This window comes from Camarhynchus parvulus, chromosome Z (genome assembly GCF_901933205.1).
Source record: "Camarhynchus parvulus chromosome Z, STF_HiC, whole genome shotgun sequence".
NCBI classification, from domain to species: domain Eukaryota; kingdom Metazoa; phylum Chordata; class Aves; order Passeriformes; family Thraupidae; genus Camarhynchus; species Camarhynchus parvulus.
Genome location: NC_044601.1, coordinates 60,457,302 through 60,475,120, shown reverse-complemented (window position 1 = coordinate 60,475,120; position 17,819 = coordinate 60,457,302). Strand labels below are relative to the sequence as shown.

At 45.6% G+C, this 17,819-nt stretch overlaps 2 protein-coding genes across 2 annotated transcripts; one reads left to right on the top strand and one right to left on the bottom strand.

Annotated features, from left to right (window-relative positions):
* The first annotated feature begins 41 nt into the window (after positions 1-41).
* Positions 42-15,255, top strand: ARHGEF39 (Rho guanine nucleotide exchange factor 39). Its single transcript, XM_030969122.1, has 11 exons — positions 42-76; positions 1,207-1,309; positions 2,623-2,807; positions 3,722-3,816; positions 4,215-4,335; positions 5,397-5,515; positions 7,205-7,275; positions 9,015-9,143; positions 13,317-13,546; positions 14,417-14,505; positions 14,681-15,255. Exons 3-11 carry the CDS (start codon positions 2,661-2,663, stop codon positions 14,694-14,696), a joined length of 1,017 nt encoding a protein of 338 aa, XP_030824982.1. The 5' UTR covers positions 42-76; positions 1,207-1,309; positions 2,623-2,660; the 3' UTR covers positions 14,697-15,255.
* Positions 15,256-16,225: 970 nt separating this feature from the next.
* MRPL17 (mitochondrial ribosomal protein L17) lies at positions 16,226-17,588 on the bottom strand. The gene is made up of 3 exons (XM_030969123.1): positions 17,073-17,588; positions 16,762-16,830; positions 16,226-16,691 (listed from the first exon to the last, which is right to left on the bottom strand). The coding sequence occupies exons 1-3, from the start codon at positions 17,244-17,246 to the stop codon at positions 16,437-16,439; spliced, it is 498 nt and encodes a 165-aa protein (XP_030824983.1). The 5' UTR covers positions 17,247-17,588; the 3' UTR covers positions 16,226-16,436.
* Between the last annotated feature and the right edge of the window lie 231 nt (positions 17,589-17,819).

The following is a 17,819-nucleotide window of genomic DNA, read 5'->3' as shown; positions in this document are numbered from 1 at the left end:
CGCTCCGGCCCCGCCCCGGGACCGCCCGCCGGGGCGGAGCCGCCGTTTGAACGCGGGGCGGCGGCGGGACCGGCAGGTAACGGGCGGCGGGGGCGGCGTGGGGCTGGGGCCATAGCCATAGCCATAGCCATAGCCATAGCCATAGCCATAACCATAACCATAACCATAACCATAACCGGGACCGCCACCGCTACCGGTGTTTGTGTCATGTCCCGTCCCGATCTCTACCCGGTCCTGGGCAGAATGAGCCCATGAATAGCCCAGCCTGAATTTGGTGGTAGCCCAGCTTTAGTCACAAGGCTCAACTGCATGCCCATAAAAATCCCTTTGGCTAAATTAGTCCCTGATTCCACCAAGTATTTCCTGAATTCAAGTCGCAGTCAGAGAAAAACATTTGGTTAAAGTTTAGTAAATGTTTGCGTAGTGTGCTCCTGTGGTTTGGTTTTTAAAATTTTTTTAATACTGGAAACATTTATTTATTTAAAACATATTTCACTTGATTAAAAAAAGACCAAAAAACCCCACCCAAAACAGAACTCTGATAATGAGCAAAATGCTTCGGTTTGGGCGAAGAATAGCTTTCTGTTCAATCCCACAAGACTTTTAATGGATCTTTTCTCATCTGCTGAAAAAATATAGTACCCTTGATTTTGACTGATCCAAAACACAGTTGTAGTACCCTGCAGCACAGGCGAATTTAAGGAAGGCTAGGGGCGTGTTTTACTTCCAGTATTAACTCCTGCAGTATTTACTCCTTTTGTCCTCAGGTTGGCTGAGGAGTGGCTGTGGGCTCCAGGGTTTCTCCCTTCCCCTTCCTCTGACCTCACAGTGTGGGATGGGCGGCCATGTGTCCCTTGGAGCTGTGTTTACACTCCTGAGACATAAAGAGGCTGTGCAATAAGAACAGGACATTTTTTGAGGGTACCCAAAAAATTTAGAAATGGTGAAGGGGATGCTGGTAATTGTGTACTATAGGTAGTTAACAGTAATAGAGGGTGTTCAGTGATTTTTGAATGTGAGCTGGGGAGAAGCAAGCTGGAGCAGTTCTGCCACTTGTGGGTGAAGTATTTTCTAGTGTACCCACAGGCTGCAGACAGCTCTCACCCTGCAGACCTCACACAGAATATATTGTGCAATAATGGGAGTGTTAGAACTTCTTTATGTGAGCAGTAGATGGTCAAACCTGGTATAACTTGTTTGTTTTAGTTATTATGTGTTAAAAGAAATTGGTCGGCAAAATGAAAGCCTTGACTGCAGTCTACCCGGGCTAGAGGTGCTCTGTGAATGGCAGTGCTTTAGTCCTTTACTGGTGAGTACTTTGCAACTGCACTTGAATATAATCATGGAATAGTTTGGGTTGGAAAGGACTTTAAAGGGAAGGACCATCTCCTTCCAACAGCCCTGCAAAGCCCTAGGACACCTTCTACAGACAGGATGGTTCAGGGCCTCATCCAGCCTGGCCTTGAACACTTCTGGACTAAGGCTAAGCTTAAGGTGGTGTTCCCTGCACTGCAGTGTGCACTATTCCTCCCCATCCACACCAGGTCGGGCCTGTTTGACCAAGATGTGGTCTTGGCTAGGCTTGTTGTTTTGCTGTAAGTGAATATGAGGGCATGCTCCTATAAAAAAACCACTGTGCATGTCCCTCAGCTCTCTGGACTTTTGGCAACTCATTAAATGAGTCTGGTACTCACTTGATGTGGAACTTTTGTTTCAGACATTGATTTACGTGTTTGAAATGTCTCTGGAAGATGGTGTTTGACAAATCTCCTTCTCTATGATGACACATCTTTCTGTATTAGTGTATCTTGTCCATGTGGGAAACAACTTTTCAGTGGCAAGTCAGATTCCAGCAAAACTGCGAACTTGATGCTGGGGCAAGTGTGCACTGCCTGCACTGCCTTTTCATCAAAAGAACAATATCTAACAATAACAATATCTAATAATAATATATAACAATATCTAATGTTCTGCTAAAACATGCCTCTTTCTCTGAGTGTGATAAATAATGTTTTCCTGTGCAACAAAATCATGATACTGTAGCAGAAGAGCCCAACGAATCTGGTGTGATTCACAGCAGTTGCTAGGCCTCTCTCACCTCCAGGAGCACAAAGAACAGCTAGAAAATGACAAAGCAAACCACTGGCTTCTTAGTAACCTCCATGGGAAAACAAGTAAGAGTGCTCTCTTCTCTTTCCCTGTGGTACAGGGGAAATCCTGTTACAATCCCCCCTCAAGACAAATCTTACGGTTATTTTCTACTCTTATCCATACCTCTTCCACCCACAAACTCGCTAGATTTTAACAAGAATTTCAAGCAAAGAATGGTGAGGGCAAGGCACAGGAAGCAGTGGTTTGCATGTGGGATTGTGCACTGAGATTTGCTTGCAGATGAATCATCACGTACCACTATTGCTTTCACAACGTGGTCTCCCTAATGGTGTTCCTCTGATGCAGGGCCCCTGTGCCCACAGGAGGGAATGCAGAAGGAAATTGTCAATAATCATTGCTGGCAGCGGACTGCCCTTATTTTGTAGGAAGGTGTTGAGTTTTTAGCTCAGAATCCTACCCTGAAACATAGGTTATTCTTTTGCTGTGTGCCCATCTTGCTTGGCTCTCCAGGATCCTTTACCTCCCTGTGTATCAACCCTGACTCTGCCATGAGTGTCTCATCCCTGTCATTCGTGGTCGGAGCAAACACTGTGGAAGACCAGCGGGCTCGCTGGGAGAGAAAGCGCAGCAGGACAGCCAAGGAACTGCTGGAAACAGAACACAAATACCTTGAGCAGCTGGATTTGGTGCTCACAGTGAGTATTTCTGCCCCTTCTGATATGTGCCTCCAGACGACACATACTTATTCATGTTGCCATGGGGAAGGGTGGAGAGCAAGACTGTGGTACATCCCTAATGCCTGGGACGCCTGCTGTGGCTGAAAGGGTTTTTTGTTGTTTTTCTTTTACCTCCTCAGTAATATTCAATAGCTCGTGGGTTTGGCTTTTTGGCCTTCGTCTATACACAGACATAAATCTTTTCAGTTTTGATTGAATAGGGTGCTCGCCCTAAGATGCCTGAGATGTATGAACTGTAGGGACACAGACAAGAAAAAGTGTATGAACAAGATGGTGAAAAACAGATGCATTGGAGGATACTGAAATAGACTCTTTTCAGTGTTGTAGTTCTGTTCCATGTGTTTACAGTTATGGTCAGAGCTACAAGTAAGGCTTACATCTGATGGTGCATATCTTAGGTAGACAGTCACAATATTTGATATCTTTCCAAGCCAAAGAGTGTTCAGGCAGCAACTCCTGGCTTCTGCTGTGTGCCACAAGTGGCCTTTGAGTGACTTCAGAGGTTAATTACTATTGCAGCCTTCCAGTACTTGAAGGGGGCTTTTAAAAAAGAGGGAGAGTGACTTTTTACACAGGCACATAGTGATAGGACAAGGAAGAATGGTTTTAAACTGGAAGACAGTAGGTTTAGATTAGATGTTAGAGAGAAGTTGTTTACTGTGAGGGTGGTGAGGCACTGGGACAGATGGCCCAAAGAAGCTGTGGATGCCCCATCCCTGGAAGGGATCAGCCAGTTTGGATGGGGCTTGGAAGATGTCTCTGCCAAGGGGGGAACTAGATGATCTTTAAGATCCTTTCCAATCCAAACCATTGAGTGATTCTATGATGATTTGTGAATGCTACCTGTTTGAATCTTTTTTTTTCCTGCTTAGTACTTTGTGACAATTTTAAAGGCCAAAGGGACGCTGAAGCCTGCTGTGTTGGAAACTGTATTTGGACCCCTGGAGTCCTTATATTCAGCCAGCCAGTAAGTGGACATAGGATGGAATTCCTGTACTTATGTTGGGAGGACTCTATGTTGATGAAAAAGTAAGATTTGGGGAAATAAGGCTAACCCCTTGTAAAACAGGCATTCACTTCTTGCACTGCTAGCCTTGGTGGCACTTGGAGGTGTCCCCAGGAAACTCCTGATCTGTATCACATATCTGGGTGCCCAGTTACTGGACAGTGGTTTAAGCTCAGCAAGCCTGTTCCACAAGGTGATCTGTGGCTTACTCTCTGACCTCCAAGAACCAATTTGGTACAGAAACTGGATATGAGGTGGAGAATGGTAAAGGCAGGTCAGCAAAGGAAGGAATCAGAAGGAGCTGTGAAAATGCCATCAGTATGTATCCCTCACAAGCTATCTCTGCTCCTTGTGCACAGTGTTCTGTCACTTCACCTGGAGAAAGGGAATTTGGGACCAGGACTGGAAAATTTTTGCCAGAGTCTGGATCTTTATGGCCACTATGCTGAGAATTTGGAGCATGCAAATAAAACCTTGAAGGTAAATATGTACTTTAGTCTTCATATGGTTTCTCTTTTTCCATTCTGTGAAAGTGCCACATCCTTCCATTTGTCTTCTGTCTCTGGAGAGATCAGTTTTCTTGCTTTTTCTGGCTTGATGAAATTCTGGCTTTCTTCCACAATAAAATGGTGAAAACTTCTCTACTTAGAGCTTCAAATTTCTAATGCCTTTTCAGGTGTTTGTGTATGTATGTGCATATGGTGAGCACTGCTTTCTGAAACAGTGTTCTGTATTTACTCCCACTCCTTCCTAACTGGCAAGTCTAGAGAGTTTCCAGGCTTTCACTATGATACAGTGATCTCTTTCTAGGAATTGTCAGGTCTCCTAGTCTTTCCCATTACCACCAACTGTATCACAGTAGTGGGATTTCCTCTTCCTTCACATTTTCCACATTTTTTTCTATGTTGAAGACCATTTTTTTCCTTCCCACTTATGTCTTCAAATACAACCTGTTTTCAAGAAATTTCTGCAGACTATATATTTATATATATACATGATATAAATAACATAAACAATATAAGTATAAATATATATATTTTTTATATATATATATATGTATTCTGAAGTCCTGACAGCTGTATCTGGAATTTAAACCAACTCCCAGTTTTCTTCATGCTTGTTCCCAGATGCAGAATGTGCTGGGATGTTTCCCTCTTTGCATGCATGTACTCAGGCTTTTGATTTTCCAAGAGAAAAAGCCATTTTGGATACTTGTCTTAAGGTGATGGGAATGCAGATATGCATTGCTTTTTCTTGAAAGGCATGGCAAAAAGCCACAAGTGCACTCCTTGTTCTCCTAACTGGGTCAACCTTCTCTTTTTCTTTAATTTCATGTATAGAGGGGAGATATCACTTCAATTACCCACTGAAATGAATGATCAGGAGAAAGGGAATGGCTTGCCCATAGCCACAAAAGAAGTTGATGCTTGTGGGACTGGAGTCCTAAACTCTAAGTTGAAGTGTTCCAGCTTCTGGTACAGAGTAGGGCACGTAGTTCTTTCTGTAGTCTCAAAGCCAAATCCCTTTTTTGCTGCACACAGGAGCAAGTGAGGAAAAATAAGTCATTCCGACGATTTAAGAAGCTCCAGGAGACTCGACCTCAGTTCCAAGGGAGGCAGCTAGAAGATCTGCTTCCTTTGCCCCTGCAGAGGCTGCACCAGTAAGTAAGCAATTGTGACTCTTCGAGGGATTAGCATAAGAAGGGAAGAATGAATGTATCACTATCTTTGTTGCTATGAAAGGGAAAGTTGCCTATTGTGTCTCAAAATCAGAGCACAGAGGCAGCAATGAAAAAGCCCGAAGGATGTGCCTGCAAAGTGGAATCAGTGTACATGGATGGGAGATGATACAGGAAGGCAGTTGTGTTTAGCCCTGGCTCTTTCCTCTAGCTCTTGGGTAGAATTGGATGCTTTCTGCTGTCTCAGTAAGCTACTGAAGTTTGGCTTTGAATGAAAGCAAGCTGACTGAAATACTGCAGAAGTGGTGGTCTCTATCAGCAATGCTTTTGCTCCATTTTTATGCAGATTGCTGACCTGGAGCATTATGACTATTGGAGATGGTCTTTTTGGAGAGAAATGAGATTAATGAAGGAGAGCTTCTCTTTCCTCTCTGGTTATCAGGGCCGTATGCTTTCCTCAGATTTGATGCCTATCACATTTGTCTCAGCCTGGACAGATCCACTCAGGATTGCTGTATCTCTCTTTTGAGGCACCAAGCCTTCCAGTCTTCAAGAAATGTTTAGACAACATCATTTGACATGTGTGATTTTCAGGGTTGTCTTAAAAATGCAGAGGCAGGAATTGGACTTGATGATCCTTGTGGATGCCTTCCAGCTCAGGATATTCTACGATCATCTCCCCTTTGAAGAGGCGAACTGACTGCCTGAGGGGAGTGCTGCATGCACCTATGGGCAGCCCTTTCCTGGGGAGGGTGTGTGGGTAATAATGGTGTTTTTCTGGGAACCCAGATTCTGCTGCTATAGATCCAGTAGCTGTTTTTCAACCATGACCTTATCTACACTAAAGTAAAAGTGAGAGATTGAGCACCTATTTTCTTTGGAAATAACTTGGAGAGATCATACCACAATCTTTCATGTAACTTTATGTAATATTTTTAATCAGCTTGGCAGAAGTAAACACGAAACTGTTTGGTGGGTTTTTACTGTAATTCTTTGGATAATTGTTTTAAATTTGCAGTATATTTGTTACTGTCCAACTATTTGGAAAAACGTGAGCTTTTTGATAGAAAGTCCAATTTTTTTCATTAATCAGTTCTATCATGTTCAAATTTCTTTAAAACTTTTTTAACATGTGCACTAGGTCATATGAGTTCTGCCAGTTTGTGAATCTGTTAAGTTCCTTCTATTTGACTTTACTGGGAGAAAATTTTTGCAGAGATCTTATCTTCTCCAGTAAAGACTGGAAAGGAAAAAAGAAAAAGGTGGGTCCTAGTTCTTACAGAAATGCCTTTATTTTCTTGTGTGGGCAGAAAACATGGTATGAATACTATTAATATACTATTAAAAATAGATAGTTCAAAGAGAAATTTGTTGCGTATTGAAGGCAATAACAAAACATGTGAATTCTGAGACAGCCTCATGATCTTAAGTGATTTGTGAGTCTGCTTCTATTGGATTCCCAAGAAAAACCGAAGGTTTGCAGATGTACAAAATACTTGTGTTATTTTAGCTGAGACATTTGATGATAAAACGAATGAATGAAGTGTGACCAAAACTGCCCTGTTTAGGCTTACTCCTGGCTGAGTGTTGTTCACTGTGCTGTTCTAACAGGAGGTGCTGCTGCTGTTCCTGGTATCTTGTTGTGAATTAAACCTGCTCTCTCCACCTCAGGTACAAGCATTTCTTCAGAGACCTGCTGGAGAACACCAGCCCAGACACTGCTGAGTACCAGAAACTTGCAAGTAAGTGCTGGCACTTTGATCAATGATATACTCCTTGCTAAGAATATCTTGACTCTCACCTACCGCCTGGTTTCAAAGGAAAAAAATCTTCCTCCCTCTCTGGGGTTCTAGTGGATTGTTATTTTCCTTCTCCATCTTGACCAAGATGTTCCTGAGAACATGTTAGGAATAAAAATATGGAGTAACTACCTGTGAAAATGGCCTAATATATAGGTTGGAGAAATGGCAGCTGTTTTTTTTTAAACTCTGCTGCTTCTGAGGCACTGGAACAGGTAGCTCAAGGAATTTGTTGATGCCCCATTCCTGGAAGAGTTCAAGGCCAGGCTGGATATGGTCCTGAGCAATGTAATGTATTTGAAGGTGTCCCTGCCCATGGCAGGCAGGTTAGAACAAGATGATCTTTAAGGTCTCTGCCAACCCAAACCATTCCCTGACTCTCTTGGTCACATGCCTCAATTTTCTAGGATAATTTGTAACCTTCATGCTATATCCAGTCACTAGAGGTGTCCACCAGGGCTCAGTATCAGAGTCAGTCCTATTTAATATCTTTACTGATGATCTGGGTGAGGGAATCAAGTGCACCCTCAGGCAGTTTGCAGATGGCACCAAGCTGGGTGTGAGTGCTGATCTGCTGGAGGGCAGGGGGGCTCTGCAGAGGGATCTGCACAGGCTGGATCCATGGGCCAGGAGCAATTGTGTGAGGTTCAACCAGGCCAAGTGCTGGGTCCTGTCCCTGGGTCACAGCAACCCCTGCAGCTCCAGGCTGGGACAGCGTGGCTGGAAAGCTGCTGAGTGGGAAAGGCCCTGGGGGTGCTGGTTTCCAGTGGCTGGACACGAGCCAGGGTGGGCCCAGGGGGTCAAGGAGGCCAAGGACATCCTGAATGTATCAGCAATGGTGTGGCCAGCAGGACCAGGGCAGTGACTGCCCCTCTGTGCTGGGCACTGCTGAGGCCATACCTCAAATCCTGGGCTCAGTTTTGGGCCTTTCACTGCAGGAGAGACACTGAGGTGCTGGACTGAGTCCAGAGAAGAGCAGTGGAGATGGAGAAGGGTCTGGAGCACGAGTCCTGTGAAATGTGACTGAGGGAGATGGGGATGTTTAGTCTGGAGAAAAGGGGTGACCTGATCACTCTCTACAAGTACCTGAAAGGAGGTTGTGGCCAGCTGGGGATTGGCCTCTTCTCCCAGGTAACAAGCAACAGGACGAGAGGAAATGGCCTCAATCAGTGCTAGGGGAAGTTCAGAATGGACACTGGGAGGCATTTCTTCATGGAAAGGGTCATTAAACACTGGAATGGACTGCCCAGGGAAGTGGTAGAGTCACCATCCCAAGAAATGACACTCAATGCCATGGTCTACTTGACAAACTGGTATTCAATCCTAGGTTAACTCAGTTATCTCAGTAGTCTTTTCTAATCTAAATGATTCTATGGTTTTTACAAGCAGTTAACACCACTTGTAGGGCACTTTCCTGTTTTTGCTTCCAAATCCAGGAAATTAGCCCTCTCTCTGATGTTTCGTTGAGAAGTGATTTCTAGAACTGCAGAATTGTTAGTTGGAAAGAGGCCTCTGGAGGTGTTCTAGTCCAATCTTTCACAGAAATTCCTGAATAAAGCTGTTGTTGATACTTGGTTTAAAACTTTTCTTCTTAATTTTATGCTGTCTTCTCTTAGTAAGATGTATAAGGTGAAATACGCATTCATTTGTGATAACTTTAAAGTATGCTGCTATAATTTCAGAGACTGTGAAATCTGTTTGTGAGGTATCTCACCGGGTCCAAGACATCTTTGATAAGAGAGAGAACTCCTTGCAGCTACTTCGGGTTCAGAAATTGCTCAAAGGACAAAAGACTCAGGTTTTGACTGCAGGTGGGTCTCACTGACAACTCTGTTTTTCTTCTGCTATGCTGAGATATGTGTACTTATGTTCTCCTCCATCTCTGACTCAGCTCACATTAACCAGTTTTACACTTCTGCCCAAATTCCAGATAGGCGATAGAGGAGTATGACTACTAATTCAAGCACTCCTTTTTTTTTTTTTTTTTTTAATTAAGAATTTTTGAGTAAGGATAAGCAACAGCTTAATTGCCTGACATTCAGATAGGAGAAGCTGATGATGTGGTTAGAAAGTTAGGAACCCAAGAAGATCAGGAGTGTAAGTCCTGGGTGGCAATGAAAGGGAGACACTAAATTCTTTTGGCTGAGTGTAAGCAGTGGCATTATCGCATTATATTACTCCATTGCACGAACCACAGATTTCTGAGTGTCAAGGGCACAAGAACTGTGGTGTTGTTTACATTAAGCTACAAGATCAATGACATTCTGCACTCACCCTTCATATGAAGAATTTTCTTTTATCTGCATGGTTAAACTGAGCCAGAAATCACTGTGTTTGTGTTGATTGTTGAGATAGAGAAAGCCACAGTCACTGGCAAGTAAGAACATTTCAATGGATAGCTCTCTTATGTGACTGGGTGCTCTCCATGCCCAGACCACCCTCTGAGCTGTGTAGGAAATATTGTGAGAACTGTGCCCAGTCTGAGCACTTATGACATGGTTATTTGGGGCTTCACCTGTAGCCTCACTGAACTCTGCTATTGCAGAGGTTATCCAGGCACAGTGCTGCAGCTGCAGAGGAGTGTTAAAGTCACTGTGTGTGAAAGTCTTTAATGCAAGAACCTCCAGGTACCTGTGAATGTGGTTGTAATTAACATGTATGGATTTTGGATGAAAAAATCTTTCCCCACTGGGATGGGGAAAAACTCAGACAAAGCTCGTGGGCTGAGATAAAGAGAGTTTAACAAGTAAAGCATAAGCTGTTCATGCATGCAAAACCATTCAAGGAATTCATCCACCCTCTGCCATGGGCAGGCAGGTGTTCAGCTATTCCAAGGAAAGGGCTCTGACCAGGGCTCTATCACACATTGTGATAACCTGGAAAGACAAGAGCCAGCACCTTAAAACTCCCCCCTTTCCTTCTTCTTTCTCCACCATAACAGGCTGAACATGATCCCATATGATATAGAATGTCCCTTTGGGGATTTCAGATCAGCTGTCCCAGCTGTGAGCCTTCCCACATTCATGTGCACTCCCAACCTCCTCACTTGTGGCTTGAGGAGCAGAAAAGACCTTGATACTGAGCAGTGCCTACATGGAAATAAATAAAAGATCCCTGTGGTGTCAATGGTGTTTTCACTGCAAATCCAAGCCAGCCACTGTGGCAAAAAATATCTCTATCCTAGCCAAACCAGCATAGGTAGAACAAAGGTTACTTATTAGAGGTTATTCTCAAAGATGCTCAGTCAATGGGCAAATTAATTTACAATTCTCTTTCCTGTCCTTAGACTATTTTGGTGCTGCCAGGTGAAAGGGAGATAACACAGGTATGCTCTAATTATGCTGAGCAGAAGCATGTGTGGAGGTGCCTGGGCACACTTGGGGTAGTGTGTAAGTAAAAAGGTAAATCACTTATCCTGATTAATGTTAGAACTAATAAGATAACACCATGAAAACAAACGAACACCCCAAAACAGTATAACTAGACCAGAGATGGCCATTGTTTCAAAGTGTTTGGTCCACTGATTATTTTGGTCCCTGAAAATTCTGAGACGTAGGATGAGTGCTGAGGGTCAGTAAAGGCATTTCCGTTATCTAGGACAGAGAATTCTTGTAGTCATGTTTTCCATTGGCTGGAGTTACATAGTTATCATTGGATATGAGAAGCACAAATGTAAGAGGCAGCTGCAGCTTGCTAGTTTTGGGCCAGCTTTCCAGAAACAAAATAGCTTTTGCAGGACAGTTAAGATTGTGTCCTATTGCCAGGAAGGAACACAAGAAAAAACAAAATGCTGTAGGTTCAGAACAAAGGGGGAGTGTTGGAGATGGGTATCTCTCATTTTCCAGCGTCTCTGCTCCCACTGAGGAGACCCTGCTTTTCTTGCTGCCTTCCACATTCAGGACAAATATTGTGTCAGCCAGAACTGCCTCCTTAACATTGTTCTGTTATCCAGAGCTTCCCCTGGGATATTTTCTTGCCCTTCTTTCACAACAACTTCCTAGAACTTGTACACCTGGGAATCCTGGACATGGATCTATATTCCAAGACTTCCAGTGCAGTCTGGGCAGATTGTATGCCTGTGAGTCTGATCACAGCATAGCCTGAGGGAAACAGCTCCCGTGCTTCTGACATCTTCCTCCCATTTGTTTTTTTAAACCTGGATTGATTCCTCACCCTTCTCTTCCTCAGCTTCTTATTCAGGTAAGAGGACTGGTTCCAGTGGAATAAGCTAAGCAGGAATTCACTCGCTTCTTTGTTTTGTGACTGTAGTATTCTAATAAGACACAATCCACAATGAAATCCACTGTATTTTTATTCTAAAAGGTATTTATTGCTCATGCAAAAGCTAAGGCATGAAAGAGTGGCTGAAATTCCCTGGCAGATGTTTCCTAAACAAGATCAGGTGGCAATACCTTGTTATGGATTTACAGTTTTATAAATAGTCTTCCTGGCAGGTGTCTTCATAATTCCCATGAGTTGATGGCTATCTTCCACAATAATCTTAGTAAGAAGTCCTGCTTTATTTTATTTATTTCATTATTATTATTATTTTTAAATTGCTGCTTGCAGCTAGGTTTATCAAATTGTTTTGATTATTTCCCTCCTGCTTTCTTTTGCTCTTGTTTTATCACAATTAATTTCATAGGTGGATGACCCTGGGCTGTTTTGCAAGAGAGGTCGATAAGGTTGCCTATTCAGACCTTCCTCATTTTCTCTCTCCTTTCATGCCTTGTCTTTTGAACAGTAACCTGCAATTGGTATTCTCTTGGCTACTGTAGGTCTGTATATAGTCAGATGACCTGTGAAATATGGTTTTGTTTTGGGGAGGTTTTTTGAGCTTATTTATTTTATTAGCACACACAAACAAAACAAGGAAAAAATGGTAAGTTTTCAAACCGGAAGCTAGTTTCTGTTATACCACTGATGACAAACAACTGAGCAACACAATTTGAGATAGTTCATGTTGTGTTTTCTGAAGGCTTATGTTAATTTAAAGGTATGCATACCGTTCTCAAACCATGTTTTTGTTCTGATCACTTTAAAAAGACTTGCATATGATAATATACTCTTAGTTAAAATAGTAGATTTATAACAACTTCAGCGGCTCTTCATATACTAAACGTTTTGGGCTGGTTTCTGCTTCTGCACGGGTGCTATCGGCGCTGGTGGGCCGGACCCAGCTGACATCCAGTGCCTTCTAGTGGCTGGAATTGATGTAGAACACGGCAGCCTACAAGAGTGGCTCACCCTGTATTCCTGTTTGTGTCATTACATCCTTTTTATTCCTGCCTGCCTCTCGGGGTCGGCTGCTTGTTCTCTGCCCCTGAGGTGAGTTGGGTGGTCCAGGGAGCGACCCCAGGCTCTGAAGAATGAGACTGGACTCTCTGTTGTTCGGTCTTCAGGTTGTTTATTAAGTCTTATCTACAAAATTTTCTCCCTGGCAGACAGAGGTCTGACCAGCAAGGCAGCCACAACGCTCTCCGCCCGCTCCCAAGGCTGCGCCGTCTCTTATACCACAAATTACGTATATCATATTTACCTTTACTTTCCAATACCTATCACCCATGTTGGACAGTGCACCCCTTCCCCAAACCAATCCCTGAGTGCCAACATCACAGCAGAAGATGGAGAACAAGAAGAAGAAGGAAGAAGGATGAGACACGCCTTGTTCCCTCCATCTTGTCCCCATTACCTTTATACAAAAATTTTTAAAACTTATATTTTCACCCTGTGTACACCTTATAAAAACACCCTTTAAACCTTTAAACACACCTTCCAGCCCTCATACCAAACTGGCAATTCATTTGCAGGATCAAAATCCAGCCACCAAGTGTTCCGGGCATCATGCCAAGATCTCCGAGCCCCCTGACGGGGTTTTGGCTCTCGACGTGGTCTCGGGGGACTCCTCACATCCAAAGTGATGTGCAGAGTTCCCACACCTGCCCTCCCTCAGCTCTCACAGCTGTCTCTGTTTCCATGCCCAGGGCGCTGGTATATCCGGGAAGGCTGGCTTTTGGTGGTGCCTGCAAAGGGAGAAGAACTAAAGCGCAGGATGTTCTTCCTGTTCTCTGATATCCTCATTGCAGCGAAGCCCTGCCACCCACTGCACCTGCTGAACTCCAGCAAACTGTCCTGCCAGGCTGTCTACCCGCTCCACCAGTGCTCAGTGGATAAAGTGTTCGGCCACACGTGGAGCCAGGGAGGGCTCCTCAGTGTAAGTCTTCCCACCTGTGCCAGGCAGAAGTGCCAGTGGAGACAGCCCTGCAAGCAGGTGTCCAGCTGTCTCAGCAGCAGAGGGACCGAGATGATGATGGTGCTGACAAAATGCAGTGAGCAAGTCTGAGTTAGGACAACCCTTCCCTTCTTGAGTGATGCAGGTACTTTTCCTTTTGTGGCATGGAGCCTCTTGCACACTCTGGAGTTACAGGCTGCTGGTTGCTTCACTTAGCTCAGGTGAGGAGGCTCCACCAGGACTCTGACATGCCCTCATCAGAGCCACAGGTCTGGGGGGCAGCCCCACACTTGTGTGACAATGAATTACACTGATTACAGACTAAACATATAGAAAAACAGAGAATGAAAAAGATGTGGATGTTATTGCAACAGATGTTGTGCATCCAATTCCCTGAGGGTTGCAGATTCCTTGACAGGGACCAGAGTCTTCTGCAGGAGTTTCAAAGTCAGCTTTTCCAAGGTTGCACCTGGGGATGTGTTAGCTCTTTTCTTGTGAGCTATGACAAAGAAGTCTTTGAGCAAGCTGTGACCTGTAGATGATGGTAGTGGAAGGACCCCTAGGGACATGGAATAGGGTAGAAAACTGGATGAGCTGCTGAGAATTCTAATTGCTCACCTCCAAACAGGTCAGAATGAGCTGTCAACTTTGACTGGAAACAATGGATGAGAGTGGCACTTGTTCTGTACCGTACAGTCTCTGGCTTCACTCAATATTAAGACTAAATTTTTCTGTGTGGGAAGAAAGGGGGTAAAAATCAGCATGCAGGGACTGAATTCAGTGGTGATGATTTTCCTTCCACTGCAGCTGCTGCCTTGGCAAGGAATGCCACAAATTCTGCTTGTTTTTCAGCTTTCCTTTCCACACAAGACACTGCTGTTGATGTCCAGCAACCAACAAGAGATCAATGACTGGTACCAGAGTCTCACAGCTGTGGTCAGGTAGGCATCCAGGCTCCATAGGTGGAAGAGGACAGGACATAGAAGTCACCACTGGACCTGTGTGTGGTTATAAGGGCAATGGAAGCAGCCTGATCCTGGCAGCCAGGACACAAGGGAATAATGAGGACAGATTTCCCACATTAACTGTGAATTTCCCCTTTGTTTTCCTCTGCAGGCAGCTGAAAGCCTGACCCACATGAGTACAAGACAGACTGGCAGGACAACCACCCTCATGGCAGAAGCTTCCACAATCTTATAAAATGTTCAGGGACATATAGTAGCACTGAATTGAGGACTATGCACTGTGTTTATGAGATAAATGTGTTTGTTAGCTGCCATAATGTTCATACAGATACTTCAAAAAAAGCATTTGTACACAAAAAACCCATGTTATCAGGGATTTCCCCCAATTTAGCTTAGAAGCTTCTAGCTTTTTTGCACTTTAGTAAAATTCAAGATAACTTAAGGTCAAGCAGATGGGAATGTGACTTGTTTTCCCTCATTAAATGTTTTCTTAAAGGAATTTTTGTATTTTGTTAAAGCCTCAGCATAGACTTTTAATAATGTGGAAGTTGTGCAGCAGTTTGGTTCAGAAAACATCTATTTCAATACAGTCAACTGCAAAGAGAACAATTTCAAGGTTATTAGAAACAAAAAGATTAAAGTCTGTTTGACTGACCTTGTAGCAGTTCGACTGTTTTTTCTTCTTCCTTAAGCAGTACCACCCATCTTTAATTTCTCACTGGTGTTTATTAAAACAGAACTGGTACTGTGTGAGATAAGTGTCTCAAAGAGAGAATATCTAATGGGGGTTCTTTGTCTTTCCATACAAGTAGCTTGCTACACAGGGCCACTTGTTTAAATCGCTTAAGTTTGTGAAACTTGGGAGGAAGAAATGGAACAAACTATAGGAAGCCACTGGCTCCACTGTGTTTTGCCAAGAAAGGTTGGGCCAGGTGTTCTTGAAGTCCTTTCCAACTTGGTATTCTATCCTGTGATTTTACGTTTGGGGTTTTGGTTTTTTTTTTTTTTTCACTTCAAAGTTACAGCTAGGATTTTCAAGTACTAGCTGTGCCTGAAATTAGACACAAAGCTAACAAATTAAGATTCTTAATGCTCAGTAGTTGTATCACTCTGAAAAAGTTCTGCTACTCCCCCTTTTTGTTCCAACAGAGTAACAGAGATGTCTTGCAATCCTGCCTCTGAAGCTGGGGTGTCTGTCAAGCTCTTGCTGGATTACTGTGACTCATGCCTATGTTACCACTTTATAAAAAAAGTTTCTTTTGGTTTCTCTTTATAGTACTGAGCTCAGTGTTACCATCCTATTTGCATTCAATGCTTCTTAAACAGCAGAAGTATCTTATTTCTCACCAAACTTCCCACCCTGAAATGCTGAACACTGGCTCCTAGAACACACTGTTAGCAAATCCAATTTTCTGGAATAAGCTATTAGGTTACAAGCACAGGAATTATGCTGAGTCAGGAGAGGTATGTAGGACATTAAGAATTATTTCTTCATAGAAGGGTGAATAGACACGAAGGAGGTGCCCAGGATGTGGTGGAGACACAGTTCCAATCACACCTGGAGATGTTAAAATTAAGACTGGATATGGCAATTAGTGCCATAGTCTGGTTGACACGGTGGTGTTTGGTCATAGGCTGGGTTTGATAAATTCAGAGGTCTTTTCTGCCCTAAATGATTCTCCAAATACAACTCAAATACAAGCAAACCGCCTTTCTAAACAAAGTTTATTTACACAGAAAATACCAATCATCAGGGCTCCTAGCTTGATTTCCTTCTCCTGCTGAGTGTCATCTTCAAACCATTTCGAGGAAGCGGTGAAACTCAGCAGCCCTCTCCATGGCAACTTCCATCACCCTCCAGCCCTCCTGCCACACACACCACCCCCTCCCTGGGGCATGGGGGGGCCCTAGACGGAGGTGCCGCGGGCCCGCTGCGCGTCCTGCCGGTATCCCTTGAGCAGCTGGTTCAGCAGCGTCCTGTCGGAGTCGCGGCGCGGGCGGACGAGCGGCGGCAGCGGGTTCCCCTTCAGCTCGATCACCGCCATCTTAGCGCGGTCCAACCCGTCCCGGTTGGGGATCTGCAGCAGCCGCGTGTAGCTGCCGGCGTGCGGCTGGAAGCGGGGCGCCAGCACCTTGAACAGCTTGTGGATGAGGTCCTTCTCCTGCGGGGCGGCACGCTCAGCCCCGGCTCCGCGGCGGGCCGGGACCGATGCGGGGCTGGGGGGTACTTACGGTCAGCCAGAAATCCGCCATGCGCATGGCGCGCTCGTCCTTGTCCCCCCGCTTGGCGTAGTCGATGAGCTGCGGGGAGGAAGGAGGCGGTGGGTCAGGAGAGAAGCGGCGAGTGAGGAAAGAGGCGGTGGGTCAGGAGAGAGGCGAGGGGTGAGGAAGGAGGCGGTGGGTCAGGAGAGAGGCGAGGGGTGAGGAGGCAGGCGGTGGGTCAGGAGAGAGGCGAGGGGTGAGGAGGCAGGCGGTGGGTCAGGGTGCTTCGGTCGCCCGCCGCCCCCCGGCCCGGCCCGGCCCGGCGCGGTGCCGCCGCTCACCCGCTCGGCGTAGCCGCGCATCTCGTCGGCCCGCGCCCAGGGCGTCTCGATGCGCTCATGGCGCACCAGCGCTGTCACCAGGTTCCGCAGCAGGTCCAGGCGTGACTGCGGGCTGAGCCCCAGCCGCCGGTAGACGCGGCCATGCGAGATGGCGGCCGCCACCGACAGCCGCATCCCGCCGACCGACCGCCCGCCCGGCCGCCACTGCCGCCGCCTCCCGGCAGCGCCCGGGCGCCGCGCAGCCCGCTGGGAGCTGTAGTCACAGCCACAGTCCCGCCGTCCCGGAACGGATCAGGCTGGAGAGGCTCCACGGCGGGACAGCTGATCCAGCCTCCGTGCCCGAACAGGGTCGTCCTGGAGCACACGGCAGAGGAACGAGTTCATGCAGTTCTTTAGTATCTCAGATAAGGGAGACTCCGCAGCCTCTCCGGGAAATCTGTTCCAGTGCTCGATCACCCGAACGAGTAAAGAAGTTCTTCCTCCTGCTCAAGTGGGACTTCCTGTGCACCGGTTTGGGCTCGTTGTTCCGTGTCCAACGAGCAGAGCCTGGTCCATCCCCTGACCCCTCCCTGCAGACGCTGACAGACATGGATGAGGTCCCCTCTCGGTCTCCTCTGGGGGCTGAAGACGACCAACTCCCACAGCCTTTTCTCATAAGAGACACTCCAGCCCCTTAATTCCTTTTGCCACCCTCCGCTGGACCCGCTCCAGTATCTCCCCGTCTCTCTGGCGCTCAGGAGCCCAGAA

Bases quoted from the DNA above. Each gene is read 5' to 3' on its own strand.
- ARHGEF39 (XM_030969122.1), top strand. From the start codon at position 2,661: ATGAGTGTCTCATCCCTGTCATTCGTGGTCGGAGCAAACACTGTGGAA. The intron at 4,336-5,396 runs GTAAATATGTAC...TGCTGCACACAG, and splicing joins ATGCAAATAAAACCTTGAAG to GAGCAAGTGAGGAAAAATAA. The intron at 13,547-14,416 runs GTAAGTCTTCCC...CTTGTTTTTCAG, and splicing joins GCCAGGGAGGGCTCCTCAGT to CTTTCCTTTCCACACAAGAC.
- MRPL17 (XM_030969123.1), bottom strand. From the start codon at position 17,246: ATGCGGCTGTCGGTGGCGGCCGCCATCTCGCATGGCCGCGTCTACCGG. The intron at 16,831-17,072 runs GTGAGCGGCGGC...TCCTCCCCGCAG, and splicing joins TGCGCGGCTACGCCGAGCGG to CTCATCGACTACGCCAAGCG. The intron at 16,692-16,761 runs GTAAGTACCCCC...GCCGCCCCGCAG, and splicing joins TGGCGGATTTCTGGCTGACC to GAGAAGGACCTCATCCACAA.